Source organism: Carassius gibelio, chromosome A3 (assembly GCF_023724105.1).
Source record: "Carassius gibelio isolate Cgi1373 ecotype wild population from Czech Republic chromosome A3, carGib1.2-hapl.c, whole genome shotgun sequence".
In the NCBI taxonomy this organism is placed as follows: Eukaryota; Metazoa; Chordata; class Actinopteri; order Cypriniformes; family Cyprinidae; genus Carassius; species Carassius gibelio.
This window is the reverse complement of record NC_068373.1, coordinates 6,074,614-6,098,887: the sequence shown is the minus strand read 5'-3', so window position 1 is coordinate 6,098,887 and position 24,274 is coordinate 6,074,614. Positions and strand designations below refer to the sequence as shown.

General features: G+C 39.1%; 2 protein-coding genes across 2 annotated transcripts; one reads left to right on the top strand and one right to left on the bottom strand.

The window, feature by feature from the left end:
• The first annotated feature begins 634 nt into the window (after positions 1 to 634).
• LOC127944600 (cerebellar degeneration-related protein 2) lies at positions 635 to 6,397 on the top strand. Its single transcript, XM_052540651.1, has 5 exons — positions 635 to 906; positions 1,115 to 1,227; positions 1,773 to 1,921; positions 1,991 to 2,158; positions 3,166 to 6,397. Exons 1-5 carry the CDS (start codon positions 825 to 827, stop codon positions 3,884 to 3,886), a joined length of 1,233 nt encoding a protein of 410 aa, XP_052396611.1. The 5' UTR covers positions 635 to 824; the 3' UTR covers positions 3,887 to 6,397.
• Positions 6,398 to 8,325: 1,928 nt separating this feature from the next.
• On the bottom strand, positions 8,326 to 23,288 carry sdr42e2 (short chain dehydrogenase/reductase family 42E, member 2). Its single transcript, XM_052540711.1, has 11 exons — positions 22,900 to 23,288; positions 21,793 to 21,888; positions 21,030 to 21,087; positions 20,640 to 20,758; positions 19,832 to 19,907; positions 18,896 to 18,978; positions 12,481 to 12,618; positions 12,341 to 12,406; positions 12,185 to 12,248; positions 12,023 to 12,096; positions 8,326 to 8,826 (listed from the first exon to the last, which is right to left on the bottom strand). Exons 1-11 carry the CDS (start codon positions 23,233 to 23,235, stop codon positions 8,605 to 8,607), a joined length of 1,332 nt encoding a protein of 443 aa, XP_052396671.1. The 5' UTR covers positions 23,236 to 23,288; the 3' UTR covers positions 8,326 to 8,604.
• Between the last annotated feature and the right edge of the window lie 986 nt (positions 23,289 to 24,274).

Below are 24,274 nucleotides of genomic sequence, written 5' to 3'. Positions count from 1 at the left end.
ACATCACAAAACCAGATTATCATTCTTTTGACAAGTTATGATTGCTTTTGTACATTCATGCAATTGATTATGCACATTTATCTGCGGTTTCCTACATTATCAGTTGCTAATGTCATGTCACTCAAAATGTATTATATAGATTTCTGTGCAATAGTCTTACCCCTCAAAACATAGTCTTTAGTTCATCGTATAAGTCATTAAATGCAAAATTATTCATCTAGTTGCATGTCATAAACTGTCAAGCAATTATTTATTTTTTTTTGCACATTAATGATTAGACTTTTTGTAAATTTGGCATGAATTGTGCAAGTGAACCTTGACTAATGAAAAGAATGTAGATCAACCAATGATAAACCAGTTCTCTGAAATAGCTCAAGGTATAAATCTCATGAATCTTCAGTTGGAAAGCATATACTGTATAGACAGAGGACATTGTGCCCATATGTCTTTTTCCTTTTCTATATCAGAATGACATTGTAAAGGTTTATTTATTTATTGTTTTATTTTTATTTTTTGGCCAGACCACTAGTAAAAGTGTAACTGGGAATTCTATCCAGCCCGTCATTGGACAAGACGCTGCCAAAGCCCCGCCCCCGCCCTCCAATTGGTCAACGCAAAGCTCCGTTCTTGTTGTTATCCAGTCTACGCTCCATCGCTGAGTCTGAGTGCCACGTTGCCGTAAACACCGGTTACACCGCTAGGATTGAAGCGTTGAGAACCGGGCTGACGCTCAGCTGCGTTTATCCATCAGATGTCTCAAAATAAACGCGAAGAGTATCTAAACGGGCGATTCCTGTCGGCTTAAAGCTCTCCCTGGAGCCGAGATGCTGACGGACGTGACAGTAGAAGAAGAATTTGATGGCAATGAAGAGGAGGTGTGGTACAGCAGGAAGGATCTGGAGCACGGTGAGACTAGATATCATCATAGGACTATATACTGTGAGGAAGTGTGTTGTTGATCTGTGTTTGGGCGTCTGGTTCTGCTCTTCAGCATTCCTGCCTCTGGGTTTGGCAGGATAACGCCCACTGAGTACACTGAGTGTTTACTGTTCTGTCTCCTGTGTGTGTGTGTGTGTGTGTGTGTGTGTGTGTGTGTGTGTGTGTGTGGGGACAGATCTCCACTTGGCCGCTGAGCTGGGAAAGACTCTGTTGGACAGGAACCATGAGCTGGAGCAGGGTCTCCAGCAGATGTACTCCACCAATCACGAGCAGCTGCAGGAGATCGAGGTGACACGTCTCCCACAATCCACCACATCTGGTTTGGTTTACTCTTCCCCCATGGCACAGATCTTATGCTGTATGGATTTAAAATGTCCTGTTCCAGGTCTTAGTATTTAATGAGAAGTTGGCGTGGTTTACGTTTGTCATGGAGAAACTAAAGCTGGTGAAAAAGTTACATTACAAAATCAGACTTACAAATGTGACCTTCGTTTTGATTATTTGATCGCTCTACCAAATTATTTCAACATTGCATTCATTTCCAGCATTCAACCTGGATGCCACATTCACATGCATGTGATGAATTCATCTGATAACAGTGCATGGTGTTCTTGATTTAAAGGTCAAAAGATGCATGACACAGTGCATTCTTCAGCTGGTATAACCGGTTTGAATGTTGTAGGTGAAAATAAATGGTTTTAAAAAAACTTGAGAATATAATTTTCCCTAGTTTAGATTGAATATATAATGGATATTTAAATACCCCCCAGCTCTAGGGAGGAAAATCTGATGGTCAGATATGTGAAGGCTTGCACCTGTTGTGTCTCTGGCAGTACCTGAGCAAGCAGGTGGATCTCCTGAGGCAGATGAACGAGCAGCAAGCCGGACTTTACGAACAGCTGGACCTATCAGCACGAGACCTGGAGAAAAGCAACCAAAGTCTGGTGCTGGAGAACCGCACGGCCCAGCAGCGGATACAGAGGTGAGGACACGTCCAGCTCCCTCTGAGACAGCGCTGAACACGCATCGACTCATTGTTGTTTATCTGCAGTCTGAGCGAGACCATAGACGGCCTGCAGACTCACATGGAGCGTCTCCAGAAGCAGGTGGACGAGCTGAAGGCGTCTCAGTCCAAGAGAGATCTGGCAGCTGCACGCCGCAGCCTCGCTGCACAAAGCATGTCCTGTCTGAAAGAAATCTATGATCTGCAACGAGACAAGTGAGCCTCATGACGCCAACACATGCCTATCTTTCCCATCAGCAGCACACGAACACCCACGCACTCATGTCTCAGCTCGTCACTGGACTAAAGGTTAACTAAAGGTTATTCATAATCGCATAACATCCATCCAACAACATCTGTTATTAGCCCAAATTTATTTTACAGTATTGACCAATATTGGATACTTATATATGTCGTTTATATAAGTTAGATTCAAAGTTAGTACATTCAAAGTTAGTTTTTTAAAACACCCATCATTTTATAACTCACTTTCTCAAAATAAATATCCTTTTTACATAATAAACATTCATTTTGTGTTTCCTAAATTCACTTTAAAATTATTAAATGACTACATTGTGTGGAATCTACTGTATTTACTGTATTTTTAATAATAAAATAATTTAATTATAAAACAATATTCACTTATACATAATATACATTAATATTGTGTTGCCATTAGAAACATTTAAAATGATTAACTACATAATACAGAATATATTAAAATGATAAAATAATTTACAAAGTAATAAATATATTTATTTCAGAATTTTATTTTTAAATAATATATTATTATTTTTCATAAAGGTCTATTTTATAATTTTTTTTTAATTTTATATTTTGGGGATATCCCTTAAAATCTGCCCTAAATTGTTCTGCTCAAACATAAACTTCAGACACTCATTACATATTATGTGCAAACCGCATAACTTAAAATTATTGATTATTAATTTTAAAATGTAATTAATATTACATCATTAAAATAGTATTAAGAACCACTGTGTTAGCATTTATACTCCTCTATACTACTTCCCTCTTATTATGAATGTATTGATCACATGTTTTTACAAACAGAGTATCGTAATTTTGCACATTCTTCTGGGTGGCAATATTTTTTTACGAGGATTATGGAACCGTTCAGCAGCAGTTTGTTCTCTATATGCTCTGTCATAATAAACAACTCCTGAAGAATGGTTGAGCGGACTCATGATGCACTCATCTTGCAGGTACTGGAGCTCAGAGGGTCTGCAGGAGGAGAAGTCCACCCTCCATGACCTCAAGGAGCAGCTGGCGGCCGAGAGAGTCCGACGGGTGGAGGCTGAGCGCGAGACAGAGCTGACGGTGCAAGAAAACATGGCTCTGGAGGAGCGTCTGAGTCTGCTGGAGGGAGCGCGCCGTCGACAGGCCGAGCTGGAGGCCGAGGTGGAGGAGCTCCAGCAGCTGTGGCGCTCTGAGTCGTCCGGCACGAGACTGACAGACGTGCTGCTGCCCGACAGTGTATTCTTCAGTGTGGGGGCGGGGCCTGAGGAGGAGGTGGGGTTTGGGGCGGAGCTTCCTCAGAGGAGGCGGCGCTGCAGCAGCGAGAGCTACGCCCGCGGGACTCGAGCTGAAGATATCCAGCGTGGACACGAGCACACGTGCATCCGCCGAGCTCAGGCGGTGAAGCAGCGCGGGATCTCGCTTCTCAACGAGGTGGACGCGCAGTACAGCGCACTACAGGTGAAATACGAAGAGCTGCTCCGCCGCTGCCAGCAGGGGGCAGACCGCCTCAGCCACAAAGCCGTCCAGACGCCCACCGCCCCTGCACAGAGGAACCAGGGAACCACAATCTGCCTCGCACACGAGCTCCATCAGCCAGAATACAAGGCCCTGTTTAAAGAAATCTTCACCTGCATTCAGAAAACCAAAGAGGACCTGAGTGAGAACAGGGCTGGGCAGAGTCAGTGAGATGGCAGTATGAATGAATTTGATGGACGTGTTGAGAGTTTAAATAGCGCTGTGGTCTTTGTGTGAACGTGTCAGTTGCTATAAAACCTGTGCCTTTACACGATATACAACACCAAAACCTGCTAATGCAGTAGCCCTAAACAGGGTTTTTCTTCTTTTCTGTGTCTTACTCCAGTGATTGAGGCACATGAGATGTGTGGACCGCTGTGATACAGCCATATGAGACACCTGAGTGCATCTGTGCTTCGGGTTTGAGAACAGAACCACATCTGTGTAGAAGACCAATACTTAAACATGCAAAAATATTAAAAATAATAATAATAAAAAGATCAAATTAGATTTTTTTTAGCTAGTTTCAGCTAAATTTGGTCCAAAGAAAAGAATTGCAGTAAGTACAGACTTTCTTTCTCAGAGATGTTTTTGTGAGATTCTTCTGATACACATTTAAAAACATAGATTTATGGCTGTGCAATTAATCGCATGAGATTGTTACATGCATCTTGTGGTTAAAGCCGGTCCCGTGATTAGCAGTAAATCAACCTGCTTTCAGACGGACCGGCGTTTACTACACAGAGCCGTAGTGACAAGATGCGCATGACAATCACATGTGATTAATTGCATTCAAAGAATTCAGTAGGACAATGTGTAGCCATACATTTAAAGTGTCTAGAAATGTCACAAGCAACATTAAAGTTCTTTCTTTATTATTATTTAGACAAAAATCCAGCATGTGAATTCAGTGATTTCTTGTATTTGAGGTAATACCGTTTGCCTCTTTTTATAAACTGATCGGTTACCTCAATGCTTTGTTGTGTTAGCAATTAGCTTGTGTAAATATGCTTGAAATTCTCTTGCGTCTCAGTGTGAATAGTTTGTGTAGAGCAAACAGTAGATAAATGTTTGACAGACACACCGCTCAAGTTCCCAGCACTTTGTTCTGACGTTCATTAAACACCACTGTGAAACTGTGCACTTTAGATCACAAACCTATGGTCAGTTCTGTTTTTACTTTGTTCTGTTATTTATTTAATTGTTGTTTTTTTCTTTTATTGTTGTGGTCCAGAGGTTTTATAAATGTTCTTGTTTGATATTCATTCACTGTTTTCTATGGAAGCACGTTTCTGACACTGAATAAAAAATATATAACACTGTAATTGTAACATTGAGTTTATATCTCACAATTCTGGCTTTATATCTTGCAATGGAGAGTTTTTTTTATTGCACAATTTTGACTTTATATATCGCAATTTTGGCTTTGAATCTCACAATTAAGTTTATTTCGCATTTTAATTTATATCTCACAATTTTGTCTTTATAACTCAATTATGACTTTACACCTCCTTATTGCATATTATAGAAATGCAATATACAAACTCTGTTCTAAGGGGAAAAAAGTCAGAATTGTGAGATAAAAAGTCACATTACCTTGGTTTGTTTTTGTGGAGGACACGGCTTCCATAGTTTTCAGATTATGTTTTTCAATGTATTTCTCGCCTCAGTCTAACAATATCAATCAGTCTAACAAAAGTCGGCTTATGTCTTTGATAACTTGTATTTCATAACGCAAACCATGTGCTACTTAATCAGGATCAACAATGTTCAGGTTTGATTTGCAACATCTTGAAATGCCTTGAGTTGGAGATAAAGTATAAGCAGGCTTTGACTTTTTAGCTCAAAATATTGCGTAGATGACTAAGAAAGTGCCATGTAGAGAGAAAAAGAAAGAGAGAAAGAAAGAACGTTTTTTTTTTATATGACTAATGCCTTAAAAGCAGGAAGAGATAGCAAGGAAATGTTTATAGACAAAGAAAAATATTTAAATATTGTCTTGAGGAAGCAGAATATACTGTGGTGTTTTGCATTACTGATCTCATTGCTTTATTTCGGTGTTTATGAAACAGTTGCTCAGATCCCTGAGCTACACAAGTTTGCTTGTGTTTTAAAAGGCCATCCAAACCTTTACTAAATGATATGCTTCTTGGTCAGCGTTGTGTTGAAAGGGGTACAGTGTGCATGATCAGATGTTAATGTGCAGCAGGAATATGATATTGTGCTCAAAAGAAAGAAAAAGGAAAAAAAGTTTTAAACTTCAGCAGTGTCCTTGAAATGTACAAAGAGGTAAATTAACCAAATCTTTCATGTAAGACCAACTATGTTCTCTGAATAGAATTGTCTTAACAATCAGAGTTATGCCGGTCAAACGAGCAATAACACAGACACATTGTGTTTATATGTGTTGAGAATCTGTTCCCTCTTTCGTCTGGAGTTGATGGTTGTTTCACGCTGGAATCAGTGGAGCTCAGTGCTTTCAGTAAAAGACTTTAAAAAGCTTTCTTCATTACTGTTATCAGCTGCAGATTGTAAAATGCAATGTGCTTCGTGAAATAATTACTGGTTATTATTATTACCATTTATTCTCAGAAATACTGTAGATGCCTTTCTGTGTGTAAACGCCATGAATAATATCTTACTTGGGTTATCCAGTAAATAAAACTGTATGAATGAACCAATTACACTTGTTCTGGTTTCATTTAATAATGACACATCCAACATAATAACAGCTACATTTTATGTCTTTTTTTGTAGAAATGTATTTATTTCACAGCAGGTCCAGGCCGGAGTTGCACACATGGACAAAGCCGTTAGCTTTACTGCAAACAAATCTGTTCTAGCGTGTAGCCTACATGCTTTAAATAAGATCAAGTCACCCTGAGGTTGTGTGTTTTCAGCTTTTTCTATTAGTTTAACTATAGGACTCATGAAACTGTTCACGTATAGCATCGCTATGAACTTTTATCACACACATCTGAGAAAAAAAGTCTGAATTGTGGGATACAAAATGGCAGATCCTTGTTTTATTTTTTATTCAGTGGCGGAAAAAGGCTTCCATACAGAAGAGGGATTATTGCATTGTGTAAGTGATTTGTGGAGCCGTCTTATGGTATATTTGGGAACGTCGATGAGGTAAACCTATAAAAAAATCCAATGCTTTAATAACAAGAGGATTCACAGCACATTTTTATTCATCTTCTTAATTTATAAGTGCAGAACAATATTCTGATGTCACAGTTGTAGCTTACATCACAAACCTAACAGAAACAATTTATAGAAAAACAATAATCAAATAAAGTATAAAGCAAAATCAAAGATTATATCTGTACACACTTGCCTTTAGTACAGCTTCAGAATATAAAACGTTTCATTGGCATTTATGAATACCATGCATGGCATTAATGCTTCAAACGTGTAAATGCTGTTAAATATGATTGCTACACACCTTTATAGACACCAGGGCAAATCAAAAAGAAATAATATAATATATAAATTTTGAAAAAAAAAAACAGAAGAATAAGAATGAAAAACAGTGTGTGCTGAAATGAACAAGTGTTTCTTTTGCAGTGAGCACATTTAGGAAGTGCACCTATAAATACATTTTGTGGAAGACCATAGGCAAATAATCTTATCACTTAGGAGTCAAATAAACTAGACAACTGCAGAATTCACCAGCGCTAACTTTTCCAGCATCACAAACAACATGTTTGATGTACATGACATTTGCTGGCTGGCAAGATCACTGCTGGTTTATTAGATTTACTTGCCTCCAAATATACAGAGTACATGGACTGCAGACTTAATAATACATTCATGCTGGTCTAAGTACTAACAAACATCATTTTCAAACATATCTACTAGCAGTGTGTTTGTCAGTCACAGTCAAAGAGTGAGACACTTGTCCCCATGCAGGTTATATTTATCTTGTACAATGATCAAGTGATTTTTTGTTTCTGAGGTGGTGTGCTTGTGGTTTGGTTAGTAAAACACTGTAGGATCAAAATAGGGGAGAGTGAAATAGCTTCAAAATAAATAAATAAATAAATAAAAATATATATTTCTGCCTTTTAACAAATCTCAATATAATAATCTGAATTTAACAGCCATTGTAGCTTATTACAGTAGTGTCAAAATGTTGAACACATAAAATATAGTTTTATCATTTAAAATAATAATTGCATGACATTTACTTGCACCAATAGAGCAATAAACAGCAATAATCATGCATGATTTTTTTTTCCATGAACATTTTTGATAGATGGTGCAAAATCATTTTTGAATTGGATTACTGAAGTTTGAAAAATACTTAAAAACATCATTGTTAAAGGAACAGTTCACCCCAAAAATGAAAAATATGTCAATATTTACTCATCATCATGCTATGTCAATCCCATAAGACCCATAACACACACACACGCACACACACACATCTGAGCCTCTGTGTTTACTGGATGTTAATATGCAAATAAAAGCCAAAAGAAAATCTGATAAAAATAAAAAGATTATATCTCTTAATAATACTTGGATAAAACAGCTCAATTCATTTGAATTTGTTTCACGGTCCCTTAATGACTTTTTTGGATCTTCTACATTTTGTTTACCTGGACTTTCAGATGGAGGGACAGAAAATGTTCAGCATTCATTTAAAATATCATAATGTGTGTTTGGAAGATGAACCAAAGATTTCAGGGTTTGAAATAACATAAGAGAGTAATTAATTGGGTGAACAAACCCTTTCAATGCTCTTAGGCACAGACAAAAGAAGCATTCAAATTAGTTTAAGCATTAAAATGGGTTTATGACCTGTCCTGATCATTTTGAGTTCACTATATCGACCAGACCTAGTTCAAACCCTACAGGGCTCCAGACTGAAACAGTGAGGTGTGTTACCCCCCTCCAGCAGAGCGGGTCAGGAGGAGGGCGCTGAACCCCATCAGGAGCAGCAGGAGCAGCAGGACGTGATGCTGTGTGTTCATCAGTGAAGCTGACACTCGGCTCCGCAGGTACTGATCCACCGAGTCCGTCAGGCTGAACCTCTGAGGACTGAAGCCCAGCTCTCGCTGTGCCTTCTCGATTTTAAAGGTGTGACTGACAGCAATGTTCCTCACCTGAGAGAGATGCAGAGGTGAGACGGCGGTGTCAGATCTCACATCAGACACACAGTGCAGTCACACGCGTTCACAAACAGCTGAGGGGCTTCCTCTCGTGGAGAAGAAGTGTGCTGAATGTGACCTTGTACGGTACGCCAAATCTTACAAGTTCATTTATAAAAACTTAATTAAAAGGTTGCTTTAAGTGTATTTGTAAGCGTTTAACACAATTATAAAAAGTGCACTTTGTTATAATTTCAAAATAAAAGTTCTAACTTAGAAGTGCATTTCATATAATTTTTATAATCTTTTGTGAAATATACTTAAAGCACACATGAAGCACTTTATAATAATTTAACCGTGGTGTTTTGTTAGATGTTACATTTAAAGTTAATATATTTTACATGTACTAAACTGTTTATTTTTTATCACTTAACTGATGTAATTACAAATATATTGAATACATGAAAAGAGATTAAATAATATTTTTGTTAACCTCAGAAGCTTATGAAATATGTTTTAGTTGACCATATAATTATAAAATATAAAGATGTACTTAAGCACATATAAAGATGTACTAAATAAGTCCCTAATAATTAGGCAAAAAAACATAATAATAATAATAATCACTCTTAAGCTGAAGTTGCATTTAATATAAATTTAAACTATAATAGATTTTAATTTAATTCATTAAATTCAGTTTGTACTTTCTTTTCAAGTCTATTATATCCGTAATAAGAACTCGTTTTAAAAATATGCTTGTTCTTCACAGGGGTCTGTTTTAATGGTTCAAATCCTCCAGAGGAAACAATGAGAGCATTAAGGTGTTTGGGGTAACTGCTGTCACTGTCAGGATGTCTTGAAGCTGGACACGACGCTGAGAGATGGACTCTGGGTTCAACTTCACAGATCAGATTCTGAGGGCTACACATTTACTAATGGCTTTGATGACCTTCTTTTACCCGGCATTACTTTTACATAGAGCCGCTCTGTAACAAGGTGAAATGCCCCCACAGTCTCTCTCCCCTTACCAGTCTACAGATTGGGTATCTACATGGAAAGTGTCCACTGGGCCAGATGTCCCTGACCCGACAGCACACTGGTGTCTAGACCAGGGCCATAGGAGCAGTCTGAAAACTGTGTGGGGGGCAAGGGGGTACAATATTAACCTCAGCAGCTTAGCTTCTGAATAATAGATAGCTGATGTCATTTTTGCCCAGCAGTCCCAGTGGATTTTCCAAGAGGTATGTAAGTGGTCATTCATGGGAAGCTCATAATAAAACATGTATAAACAGGCTTATAAACAGTTTTTCTTAAAGTGCCTCTATTATGCGTTTTTGAAAATGAATGTGTAACACAGCTCTAAGTGAATGAAAACATCCTGAAAAGTGCACCATATATAAACTTATTGTCTCTCAAAAGAAAGTCATTTTTCAAATGAATCCCAAGCCCTTCGATGTTGACGTCAACATGAAACATTAGCATATTGCCCGCTCACTTGTTGCTCTTTTCGGTTTGTCTGAATTCATTTTCTGCCACTAGGTGTTGCTTTGAAGCAGTAAAAATAGCGGTTTCACAGTAACTCTGTACACAAAGCAGCACTGCGCTCACAAACACTGCTTTATCAGACTTCACAGGCTCACGATGAAATTAAAATGAGACCAGTTGGCCCAATCACTGCATATTAACACACGCAAAGGAAGGGTTTGGAAAAATGAATCATTGAGCAAATCGTTTTGGAGACATTGAACAAGTAAGGTAAAAAAAAAAAAATGCATATTATAAGACAATGAATGTGTTGCATACATGTCAACTTGTTGTTGGGGACTCCCAAAACCAAAATATGAACCTTTCATTACCCATAACAGGGGCACTTTAAACTCCTCCATAGTCCTGCCCTAAAAAAGGACATATATTTCAGTGACATACATCACGTTCTCTTTAACTGGAGAGGATTGCCCATTGCTGTTGGACTAAATATCAGCACTCCTAGTGCTCAACCAAACACAAATAGGTTTCATTCTTACTATTTGATGCATTCCATTAACCTGCTTCACAACTGTCCAAACAAATAAGTTTAAAGGATAGCTTGGCATAAACTTGGGATCCATCCATCTATTCTCCAAACAGTTTTTCCCTTTGGAGTTGACCTGCAAATAATCATGATAGTGCCATCTAGTGGACTGAACACCACAAAGCACAATGCAAACTCCTAACACTCTCAAAACATAATACATGACACAGTGAATAATATTATAAATCACATATTATAAATAGGCCAAGTATTTGGAGAAAATGTATGCATGTCATTCCATGAATAATAAAATGCAACGTTTGTTTGGTTTCAAAATGATATACTGTATATTGTTCAAAATGAAAGTAGAAATAAATGTAATTATGAAATATCATGTTCATAAGAGATGGGTACAATTATCTCTGATATAAGTGTGACAGATATACTCATTTTCTGGTTTCATGTTCTTGTGTGTGTGTTTCTTTCCCCAATGGCACTTTACTTGTCCTTCTCAAACTCAAAAATCCAGCAAGGAGCTTGTGTCCCATGTTTTATTCACAAAGCAATCATCAAACCTGCCGCCCTCTGACCAGAATCACCCCTTCGGCTCATGGCTTCTGTTTCTAATGACTAATGCATGACACAATGCCAGTCCACACCCAGATCTAACGCAACTCTTCCTTGCTCAGCCTTTATACCAGCTCGGGTGTCACCCTTTACTACCATCCCAGAAACAGCTGGAGGACACAAGGGCAGTCCGTTGTGTCCCGCAGATACAGATGCTTGATCATATGATTTATCAGAGCAGATAAATGATGAGTGCAGGAGTACTAGAGCCACTGAGTATGTTAAGGAGAGCTAAAGGAAGGACCTATGGTAATGGTAATCCAAAATGCCATACTCAGGCTATAGCTGTTGCCTTGTGGCAGCAGTAATGCTATTGCTTAAATGACAAAATTCTTAAAATTATATCTTGATATAATTTCGTCAATATACAATATAGATCTTAATATTTTGCATTACTTTTTGCAAGGCCTCTTTACATGCACCTGCCTGTTTTAGGTGTGCTTGAATAAGTTTAAAGCTTAACTTAACTATATATATATATATATATATATATATATATATATATATATATATATATATATATATATATGAGACAAGACATAATGTAATAAAGGCTGGAGGGAGCACATTTACCTCGTTTCTTGTCAGAAGTAATGGAATTTCCATTATAGGACTCAGAGCCACATGCAGCCGCTCCATCAAAATTGCTGGAGAAGACAAGAATGCTTGATACAGTTGTATTAGCAATGCAAACAAACAAAATCTTTTTTTATTATTATTTAACATTAGTCCCACCTGCTGAGTAGACCAGAGACACAGGTAGGTGAATCAATGGCCGACCATAACCCAGTCTTTCAAACTGGTGATAGATAAAGGTACAGTACCTTAATGTAGCAAATAATTGTAATACACATGCATTAATTAAAGATAATTGGTTTGATTGCTACTCACCAGAGGTGTCAACCATTCAAAGACATTGACAGACTCTCCATCATTGATAAAGTAGACCTGTCCACTCTGAAAAGCACAAATAAGCCATGAATACACTATAAATATCTGTAATAAATAAATAACTATCATGCCACACATACCGCCACAAAGGCTTTGTCTGCAGTCAGTGCATCTGCTGCTAAAACATGGGCCATCACCAAATTATCCACATGTACCCAGTTCATCTTGGCATTAGGGTCCCCAAAACAAAAGCTGAACAACCTCCTCTCCACATTCACCTGAGAAGAGAAGAGAATCATGAAACTTTGCCTCTGCCTTCTGCAGTCTGCCTTCACAGAGATAACAACACTCACTAACTGAGAGACTATAGTTTAGGGACAATTTACTTATCATAATGTATGTATTTTATATTCAGTAATACACTGCATAACATTAAGATGTAAATGTGGTAAGAGATGGTCTTGTGTGTATATAAATATAATGAATATACATTTACTCATGCAGTATACATGTATACCTATATATACATGTACTGCATGTATTGAGGTAAAGTACATGCAAAAGTAACCTAGTTTTAATGTTGTTTAGCCCTTCGTCAACCTAACCACATGCTCTACTTCTCAAATGTAACCCCAAAAAATCAGATATACCAGAAACCCAAAATAAAAGAACGTTAATCATTAACAGATCTCCTCATTAATATTTATAAAAAAAAAATAAAAAAAAAACTTGAAACACATGAAATGACATTTACTCTCGTCAGAAGCAAAGCATGCTGGAAACTCGAAATCTGCTGTAATCCAGTCTGTGAATGTGTGTGTGTACATACATTCACATGTAAATGGGAATATCTATGTACAATATATGTACACAATATAGGATACAGACAGTGATGTGTCTGTATGTAGAGGTACAGCAGAAGCACAGACAGTCATGTGTCTGTATGTAAAGTGACAAAAGAGGCACAGACAGTCATGTGTCTGTATGTAGAGTGATATCAGAGGCACAGACAGTCATGTGTCTGTATGTAGTCATAGCAGAAGCACAGACAGTCATCTGTATGTCTGTAGAGTGACAGTAGAAGCAAAGACAGTCATGTGTCTGTATGTAGAATCACAGCAGAAGCGCAGACAGTCATCTGTATGTCTGTAAAGTGACAGCAGAAGCACAGACAGTCATGAGTCTGTATGTAGAATCACAGCAGAAGCACAGACAGTCATGAATCTGTATGTAGAGTGACAACAGAAGCACAGACAGTCATGTGTCTGTATGTAGAATCACAGCAGAAGCAAAGACAGTCATGTGTCTGTATGTAAAGTGACAACAGAAGCACAGACAGTCATGTGTCTGTATGTAGGGGCACAGCAGAAGCACAGACAGTCATGTGTCTGTATGTAGAGTCACAGCAGAAGCACAGACAGTCATGTGTCTGTATGTAGAGTGACAACAGAAGCACAGACAGTCATGTGTCTGTATGTAGAGTGACAACAGAAGCACAGACAGTCATGTGTCTGTATGTAGAATCACAGCAGAAGCACAGACAGTCATGAGTCTGTATGTAGAGTGATATCAGAGGCACAGACAGTCATGTGTCTGTATGAAGTCATAGCAGAAGCACAGACAGTCATCTCTATGTCTGTAGAGTGACAGTAGAAGCAAAGACAGTCATGTGTCTGTATGTAGAATCACAGCAGAAGCGCAGACAGTCATCTGTATGTCTGTAAAGTGACAGCAGAAGCACAGACAGTCATGTGTCGGTATGTAGAGGTACAGCAGAAGCACAGACAGTCATGAGTCTGTATGTAGAATCACAGCAGAAGCAAAGACAGTCATGTGTCTGTATGTAGAGTGACAACAGAAGCACAGACAGTCATGTGTCTGTATGTAGAGTGACAACAGAAGCACAGACAGTCATGTGTCTGTATGTAGAGTGACAACAGAAGCACAGACAGTCATGTGTTTGTATGTAGAGGCACAGCAGAAGCACAGACAGTCATGTGTCTGTATGTAGAATCACAGCAGAAGCACAGACAGTCATGTGTCTGTATGTAGAGTCACAGCAGAAGCACAGACAGTCATGTGTCTGTATGTAAAGTGACAACAGAAGCACAGACAGTCATGTGTCTGTATGTAGAGGCACAGCAGAAGCACAGACAGTCATGTGTCTGTATGTAGAGTGACAACAGAAGCACAGACAGTCATGTGTTTGTATGTAGAGTGACAACAGAAGCACAGACAGTCATGAGTCTGTATGTAGAGGCAGAGCAGAAGCACATATAGTCATGTGTCTTTATGTAGAGTGACAACAGAAGCACAGACAGTAATGTGTTTGCATGTAGAGGTACAGCAGAAGCACAGACAGTCATGAGTCTGTATGTAGAATCACAGCAGAAGCACAGACAGTCATATGTATGCATGTAGAGGTACAGCAGAAGCACAGACAGTCATGTGTCTGTATGTAGAGGTACAGCAGAAGCACAGACAGTCATGTGTCTGTATGTAGAGTGACAACAGAAGCACAGACAGTCATGTGTCTGTATGTAGAGGTACAGCAGAAGCACAGACAGTCATGTGTCTGTATGTAGAGGTACAGCAGAAGCACAGACAGTCATGTGTCTGTATGTAGAGGTACAGCAGAAGCACAGACAGTCATGTGTCTGTATGTAGAGTGACAACAGAAGCACAGACAGTCATGTGTCTGTATGTAGAGGTACAGCAGAAGCACAGACAGTCATGTGTCTGTATGTAGAGGTACAGCAGAAGCACAGACAGTCATGTGTCTGTATGTAGAGGTACAGCAGAAGCACAGACAGTCATATGTCTGTATGTAGAGTCACAGCAGAAGCACAGACAGTCATGTGTCTGTATGTAGAGGTACAGCAGAAGCACAGACAGTCATGTGTCTGTATGTAGAGGTACAGCAGAAGCACAGACAGTCATGTGTCTGTATGTAGAGTGACAACAGAAGCACAGACAGTCATGTGTCTGTATGTAGAGGTACAGCAGAAGCACAGACAGTCATGTGTCTGTATGTAGAGTGACAACAGAAGCACAGACAGTCATGTGTCTGTATGTAGAGGTACAGCAGAAGCACAGACAGTCATGTGTCTGTATGTAGAGGTACAGCAGAAGCACAGACAGTCATTTGTCTGTATGTAGAGGTACAGCAGAAGCACAGACAGTCATGTGTCTGTATGTAGAGTCACAGAAGAAGCACAGACAGTCATGTGTCTGTATGTAGAGGTACAGCAGAAGCACAGACAGTCATGTGTCTGTATGTAGAGTGACAACAGAAGCACAGACAGTCATGTGTCTGTATGTAGAGTCACAGCAGAAGCACAGACAGTCATGTGTCTGTATGTAGAGGTACAGCAGAAGCACAGACAGTCATGTGTCTGTATGTAGAGGTACAGCAGAAGCACAGACAGTCATGTGTCTGTATGTAGAGTCACAGCAGAAGCACAGACAGTCATGTGTCTGTATGTAGAGGTACAGCAGAAGCACAGACAGTCATGTGTTGGTATGTAGAGGTACAGCAGAAGCACAGACAGTCATGAGTCTGTATGTAGAATCACAGCAGAAGCAAAGACAGTCATGTGTCTGTATGTAGAGTGACAACAGAAGCACAGACAGTCATGTGTCTGTATGTAGAGTGACAACAGAAGCACAGACAGTCATGTGTCTGTATGTAGAGTGACAACAGAAGCACAGACAGTCATGTGTTTGTATGTAGAGGCACAGCAGAAGCACAGACAGTCATGTGTCTGTATGTAGAATCACAGCAGAAGCACAGACAGTCATGTGTCTGTATGTAGAGTCACAGCAGAAGCACAGACAGTCATGTGTCTGTATGTAAAGTGACAACAGAAGCACAGACAGTCATGTGTCTGTATGTAGAGGCACAGCAGAAGCACAGACAGTCATGTGTCTGTATGTAGAGTGACAACAGAAGCACAGACAGTCATGAGTCTGTATGTAGAGGCAGAGCAGAAGCACATATAGTCATGTGTCTTTATGTAGAGTGACAACAGAAGCACAGACAGTCATGTGTTTGCATGTAGAGGTACAGCAGAAGCACAGACAGTCATGAGTCTGTATGTAGAATCACAGCAGAAGCACAGACAGTCATATGTATGCATGTAGAGGTACAGCAGAAGCACAGACAGTCATGTGTCTGTATGTAGAGGTACAGCAGAAGCACAGACAGTCATGTGTCTGTATGTAGAGGTACAGCAGAAGCACAGACAGTCATGTGCAGTCATGTGTCTGTATGTAGAGTCACAGCAGAAGCACAGACAGTCATGTGTCTGTATGTAGAGGTACAGCAGAAGCACAGACAGTCATGTTTCTGTATGTAGAGGTACAGCAGAAGCACAGACAGTCATGTGTCTGTATGTAGAGGTACAGCAGAAGCACAGACAGTCATGTGCAGTCATGTGTCTGTATGTAGAGTCACAGCAGAAGCACAGACAGTCATGTGTCTGTATGTAGAGGTACAGCAGAAGCACAGACAGTCATGTGTCTGTATGTAGAGGTACAGCAGAAGCACAGACAGTCATGTGTCTGTATGTAGAGTGACAACAGAAGCACAGACAGTCATATGTCTGTATGTAGAGTCACAGCAGAAGCACAGACAGTCATGTGTCTGTATGTAGAGGTACAGCAGAAGCACAGACAGTCATGTGTCTGTATGTAGAGGTACAGCAGAAGCACAGACAGTCATGTGTCTGTATGTAGAGTCACAGCAGAAGCACAGACAGTCATGTGTCTGTATGTAGAGGTACAGCAGAAGCACAGACAGTCATGTGTCTGTATGTAGAGTGACAACAGAAGCACAGACAGTCATGTGTCTGTATGTAGAGGTACAGCAGAAGCACAGACAGTCATGTGTCTGTATGTAGAGGTACAGCAGAAGCACAGACAGTCATGTGTCTGTATGTAGAGGTACAGCAGAAGCACAGACAGTCATGTGTCTGTATGTAGAGTCACAGCAGAAGCACAGACAGTCATGTGTCTGTATGTAGAGGTACAGCAGAAGCACAGACAGTCATGTGTCTGTATGTAGAGTGACAACAGAAGCACAGACAGTCATGTGTCTGTATGTAGAGTCACAGCAGATGCACAGACAGTCATGTGTCTGTATGTAGAGGTACAGCAGAAGCACAGACAGTCATGTGTCTGTATGTAGAGGTACAGCAGAAGCACAGACAGTCATGTGTCTGTATGTAGAGTCAAAGCAGAAGCACAGACAGTCATGTGTCTGTATGTAGAGGTACAGCAGAAGCACAGACAGTCATGTGTCTGTATGTAGAGGTACAGCAGAAGCACAGACAGTCATATGTCTGTATGTTGAATCACAGCAGAAGCACAGACAGTCATGTGTCTGTATGTAGAGGTACAGCAGAAGCACAGACAGTCATGTGTCTGTATGTAGAATCACAGCAGACGCACAGACAGTCATGTGTCTGTATGTAGAATCACAGCAGACGCACAGACAGTCATATGTCTGTATGTAGAATCACAGCAGACGCACAGACAGTCATGTGTCTGTATGTAGAATTACAGCAGACGCACACACAGTCATGTGTCTGTATGTAGAATCACAGCAGATGCACAGACAGTCATATGTCTGTATGTTGAATCACAGCAGAAGCACAGACAGTCATGTGTCTGTATGTAGAGGTACAGCAGAAGCACAGACAGTCATGTGTCTGTATGTTGAATCACAGCAGAAGCACAGACAGTCATGTGTCTGTATGTAGAGTGACAACAGAAGCACAGACAGTCATGTGTCTGTATGTAGAGTCACAGCAGAAGCACAGACAGTCATGTGTCTGTATGTAGAGTGACAACAGAAGCACAGACAGTCATGTGTCTGTATGTAGAATCACAGCAGAAGCACAGACAGTCATGTGTCTGTATGTAGAGGTACAGCAGAAGCACAGAAAGTCATGTGTCTGTATGTTGAATCACAGCAGAAGCACAGACAGTCATGTGTCTGTATGTAGAGGTACAGCAGAAGCACAGACAGTCATATGTCTGTATGTAGAATCACAGCAGACGCACAGACAGTCATGTGTCTGTATGTAGAATCACAGCAGACGCACAGACAGTCATGTGTCTGTATGTAGAGTCACAGCAGAAGCACAGACAGTCATGTGTCTGTATGTAGAGTCACAGCAGAAGCACAGACAGTCATGTGTCTGTATGTAGAGTGACAACAGAAGCACAGACAGTCATGTGTCTGTATGTAGAATCACAGCAGAAACACAGACAGTCATGTGTCTTTAGGTAGAGGCACAGCAGAAGCACAGACAGTCATGTGTCTGTATGTAGAGGTACAGCTGAAGCAGTCTTTGACAGGAGCCTCTCACAGACTCCATTAATATTGTACAGCTCTAAGCACATTGGCAAGGCTGAGACTGCAGAGTACAACTGTCTGGGACCTGTGTGCATGCATGTGTGTGTGTGTGTGTGTGTGTGTGTGTTTGAGAGAGAGATTAAAGGAGGTAAAGGGTAAAGACGGAGAGAGAATTAGAGAATAAGTGGACTCACCATCACCCTGTGTAAATGTCTTCTCTCTCCAGGACCGTAAATACCAGAAGGTCGCAGGACACATGTGTGTAGAAGACCACCACCTACAACAACAACACCTCAATATTACATTAGCAATTTAAGATTTTATTTTTCATATTCATAAATAAATAAATAGATGGATAAATATAAGCAAGATTTTTATCATTTGAATCAACTCAAATAAGCATACTTAATTGTTTTAAATGTGCACTTGTAGTTTACTTCAGATCTTAAACATTTATTTAAAAAAATAATCCATCAAAATATTCCAATCTGAAAATTAATTCTAAATTAATTCTCCAACTAATTCTTCAAAATGCAAAATAAAAGTTGCAGATGATAGCCTCATTGGTAAATAGTCTCTTTACCACTTTTCTTCCTGTTCTCTCTCTAGCTGCACTCTCTGAATGAAGACAAAAATATATGTTGTCCTCTAGTATTCTCTGCTACAGTATTCACATGAAACTCCAAGGTACTTGGGAAAACCATAGCATAGGCGGGGATATCACACAGGCCGAAATAGGTTTTATATCTTTGGTTTAACATGATATCATGATATCAAATAACTCTAACAGTGATCTTGACAAGTAAACCAGAAAAAAATGGATTTCATACTGCTTAAATAAGCAATGTTCCTGATTTCTATATAAAAAAAGTTTTGTCTCCTGCAAGGAGCTAAAAATAAACCCAGTCCTTGGCTTTATTATGAAGCCTAGGTCTAAATGTAAAACATTGTCAGCAGGTCTGGTTGACAGGTTGTGGCTGTGGTCATAACCATAGCAGCTGTTACCTCACTACCTCATCAGCAGTGGACACACACACACACACGAGCAGGGTACATGATACTTGTGCTTATTGCTATCGTGCGCAATAACGGGATCAACCTCAGAGACCAACAAGTTTCCATTTCCGTACCTTTTGTTGATCTCCCATCTGCAGCGACCACCATGCGTTCAGCGATCGCTTTAGTTCTGGAGTAATGGTCTATGTGCTTGAAGAGAGAAGAAAACAAAAACATTTAAACAAATGACAAGACCTGATAACCATATACAGTACAATTACTTAGTTATGGGATATCAGTTCTCAAATTAAGCATAGGGTATCAATTCAAATAAATAAAATTTCTCCAACTATGAACTGTGCACTGTCTTCTGACCAATTAATTTGATAAATGTATTTTCTGACTGATGAATAAATACATAAATAAATACATACATACATAAATGCATATATAAATATTAAACCCTTTTTCCATCACACGTCAGTCAACCTCGGTCAGACATGAGCAGCAGTGAAATCTGAGTGTGTAAGCTGTACTGTTGTATGATTGATCAGATGGTATGTATTCATGTATGAAGGTTGGACAGACAAAAGCAGGAGACTTGTGTAGCGCTCTGGGCGTCATTGCTCGAGTGAAGTGTCAGGTGGACTAATTCTGTTCCATTAACCTTCCTTAACTTCAGGCTGTTCTTCAGCACAGCTTGAGTTCACGCCACACACTTATCCCAGGTGAAAGTCAACCACATCTGATGCCTCACTACTGTAACAGATCCGTTTGAGGTGATTAAATATTGGGTGTGTGTAAAGGAATATTAGATTTTCACATCTTCTTAAGGTGCTTGTCCATTTAACACTAGATAAGTCTTGGGTCAGATGCAACTGGGATTTTTGGTTTCACTTTGTTTAGACACTCTACTAACTGCGAGTAACTTCTCCATCTCACCATGTCCAGCGGCACGCAGGGAACCGAGTCTTCATCTCCATCCTCGATGGGCCGGCCAGCGAACGCCACATTGACTGTGCTGGTGTAGATGAGTTTAGAGATGCCTCGCTCCGTACAGACTACAACACACCAACCAAAGACTCAGACACACTGATACATATTTCAAATGACATGAAACTTCTTACGTTTAACATTTTCTTTGCTGTCCCCTTTCTTAAGTATTGCACTGATATTGTTGCAATGGATTCTAAGATTTTGTCCTCTTTGGAAAAGATACACATGATGTCACCACTACATTTATATAATATAATAATATAATAAAAATCATAAGACACTAAACTGGTTATTTTAATAGTTGCAGAATCAGTGAATCTTATGGTGAAAGCTCACCGTTTATGACATTATTGGTGCCGCCAACATTGACTGATTCAATCTGCTTTCTCCTCAGCTGCAGAACAAGAAACACTATGACCAGAATACTTCACTTCAGTAGGATTCATAATGACAGGAGTACAAACCTTCACACTCAGAATCATTACAATATGAAATTAATGTTCACATTATCTTAAAAAATCTACATCTATCACGTCATGGAATGAATATCTGATTATGGTTCATTGTGTGAATATAAACATGCCAGTGATCATAACACAACATGTTAACATCTTAAAATCAAAAGAAAGAAGTAAAAAAAAATAGCAGTTCTAACACAAATATATAAAAACATGATTTTTTATAAAGTACTTGTTCTACCTATTTTGACAGTATTTCTAAATGTATTATATTGAGTTAGTTCAAATATTAGTAGGAGACAAGTCCTAAATTAAGGATATTATTTAACACATAAGTACACTTAACTTTGAAGCTAGTATGATCCATCCTGTACAAGAAATAATCAAATAAAAAGCTAATTTAACTTAAAGTTTCACCCATAAGACAATATGAGTGAACATAAATCATTTAGCAAGCAATTTAATGATGTGACATATGGCCTGTTTTATGCACACTAAAATGTTCTACATGTATATACTAATATACTGTGATTCAATGCACAATAATATATACTAATATACTGAGCCTCAAGTAATGTTGCATGACATATATTTGAATATATGTGTGTTTCTGTCTGAACTCTCACGTCACATTCACTGACCTGTTCAGGTCCGGACATCCCATAAGAAGCAGTGTGATAAATAACATCCACTCCTGCACAGATCTTATACAGGGCATCATAATCCCGGATATCAATCTTGAAGCAAAACACACACAAATGTACTGATTCAGGACAATGCTCATTCAAACTGCCATGTAAAAAAAAAAAAATATATATATATATATATATATATGGAATTAATCAGTATGATATATATTTCTTCCCATTATCTTCTTCTGAATTTTTATCAAACTTATTAGTGAATCAAACTGGGAATGAATATTCAGATTATACTTGATTGGGGTTCATTAATTAATTATTGATTAAAGCTTTATTAATTAGTTTACATTTTATAGAACCGCAACAATCATTACTTTTTGACAATGTTTCCAGATTGACGGAGACATGTCAGTTTTCATTTTATATATATCAGCTAACTCTTTTCATTAATCCACTGGTTTTGCTTCAGGACACAGAAAAAATTTCCATCGAATGCAACATGGAAGTTATTCATATTACTATGATCCAAAAAATTCTGGAAAATGATTCATGGGACATGAACATGTGGATACATGTGGATGAACAATTTTAGTTTCTAAATGTAATCAAATGTAATTAATTCAAACTATTCCAGTATTCAAAGTTTCAATGGTTGGTAGAGTACTTTTTGCATACGCACAATCAGGTTTTCCCCTTTGTTTATTTTGCAAAAATCACAGACAAAATGATCTAAAACCATGAACAATGATATTATTAGTTGCATTGAGCATTGTTTCCCCCGCTGTAAGAACAGACGTGCACAACCACTGATCCAACCATGTGAGCATCATCATACACCAAAAAAACAAAAGAAGTTGAGCTCAACCTTCAGAAACCTGATTTAAAACCATTAAAAGTTGTAAGACTTGGTTTTGTGGAGTTCAGCTTGACATGGCCGGTTCAGATCTCCAGCGGTTTGACGTCAGCGAGGAGTCATGAAAGATTGTGCTGAAACTCAAGGCCTGCCTCACCTTGTGTACTCTGCACCTGGCACCCATCTGCTTCTGTTACAGTCCGCTGCCCCTCAACCCTATATCACCAATGCTGTCCTCTCCGGTGTCACTTTACCTGCTGGAAGACGGCTCCATCAGGGATATCCCAAGACGGCTTGTGGAGGTCCAGCAGAAAGACTGTGGCCCCTTGTCCTGCCAGAGCGCGGCCCAGTCTGAATCCGAAGTATCCTGCCCCTCCGGTGACCAGCACCCTGCCGGCCCCATGCCGTCCCTGCTCCAGCCCGGCGGTCACCACACACTCGGGACTGTTGCACACGGCCCCCACGGCCCCGCTGGCTCTGTGTCGGACCGGGGTCCCTGCGGCCCTGTGGGTGGGGGTCTGTCGATGGCAGTCCAGCAGACACACACAGGACAGCTGCTCCACCTGACACGAGGACCTGTTCTCCTTCATGACCCTCCGCCGCGTCCAGTCTGGGGACGACCAGAGACACTGAGAGTCTGATGAAGGAGCGCCGCTGTGAAACAGATCTGTCTATGAGCGAGGGAACGGATGCATAATTCACCTCTCCATGTAAAGAGGCTGATCATCAACTTTTCCTAACACACTGAGCATTAACCCTTACCAAACACTGCTCGTTGGGACAACACGTGTCCCCAAAATTATTGGGTTTGACTATGGCAACATGTCCAATTCCACAGAGATGATCACTAGGATGATTTGACAACCCTAAAATTGCATAAAACCACCTATCCTCAGAATATAACTCATTCTTATAAATACATTATATATATATATATATAATACTTTTATAATTTACTCAAGCCAGTGGAGCCCAAAGCAACACTGGATACCTTGAGCTTTCTTTACATGGCCAAATAAACAAATAGGTTTCTTAGAAATATCTACTTTTGTGTCCCCAGAAGAAAGTCATACATATGAGAGATTATAATTATTAAAAAACATGTTTCAAATAAACTATTTACCTCTTTCAGAAGGTTTCACATCTGCTCAAAAAACCAACAACAACAGCTTAATAAATAATAATAATACAACTTTTAGAACCTTTTTTATGATGAATAAAAGAACAAATCGAATAGAACTCCAAGTTAACCTTGATATGATCTTTAAAGTTAGATTGCAAATTATGATTTAACATAATGTGAAACTTTTATGAATATTGTGCCATAAAGGGTCTTAGTTCCTTCATGGTTTAAAAAAAACCCTATAAATGTATGTATGAAAAAAAACATTGCAAATACAAAGAAATTACAGAACAAAATAAATAAATAAATAAAGACATTTTTGTGTCAGTATACTATAGACCACACACACCAAAATATTTTCATTTCTATAGTTACAGTTACATACAATTCAGATTTTTATGTTTATTTTACAGCATTATAGGTTACTATTCATTACTTATTGATAACAAGAATGAGTATTACAAGCAGATACAAGGACATAATTACACACCAAATGCATTCAGTTA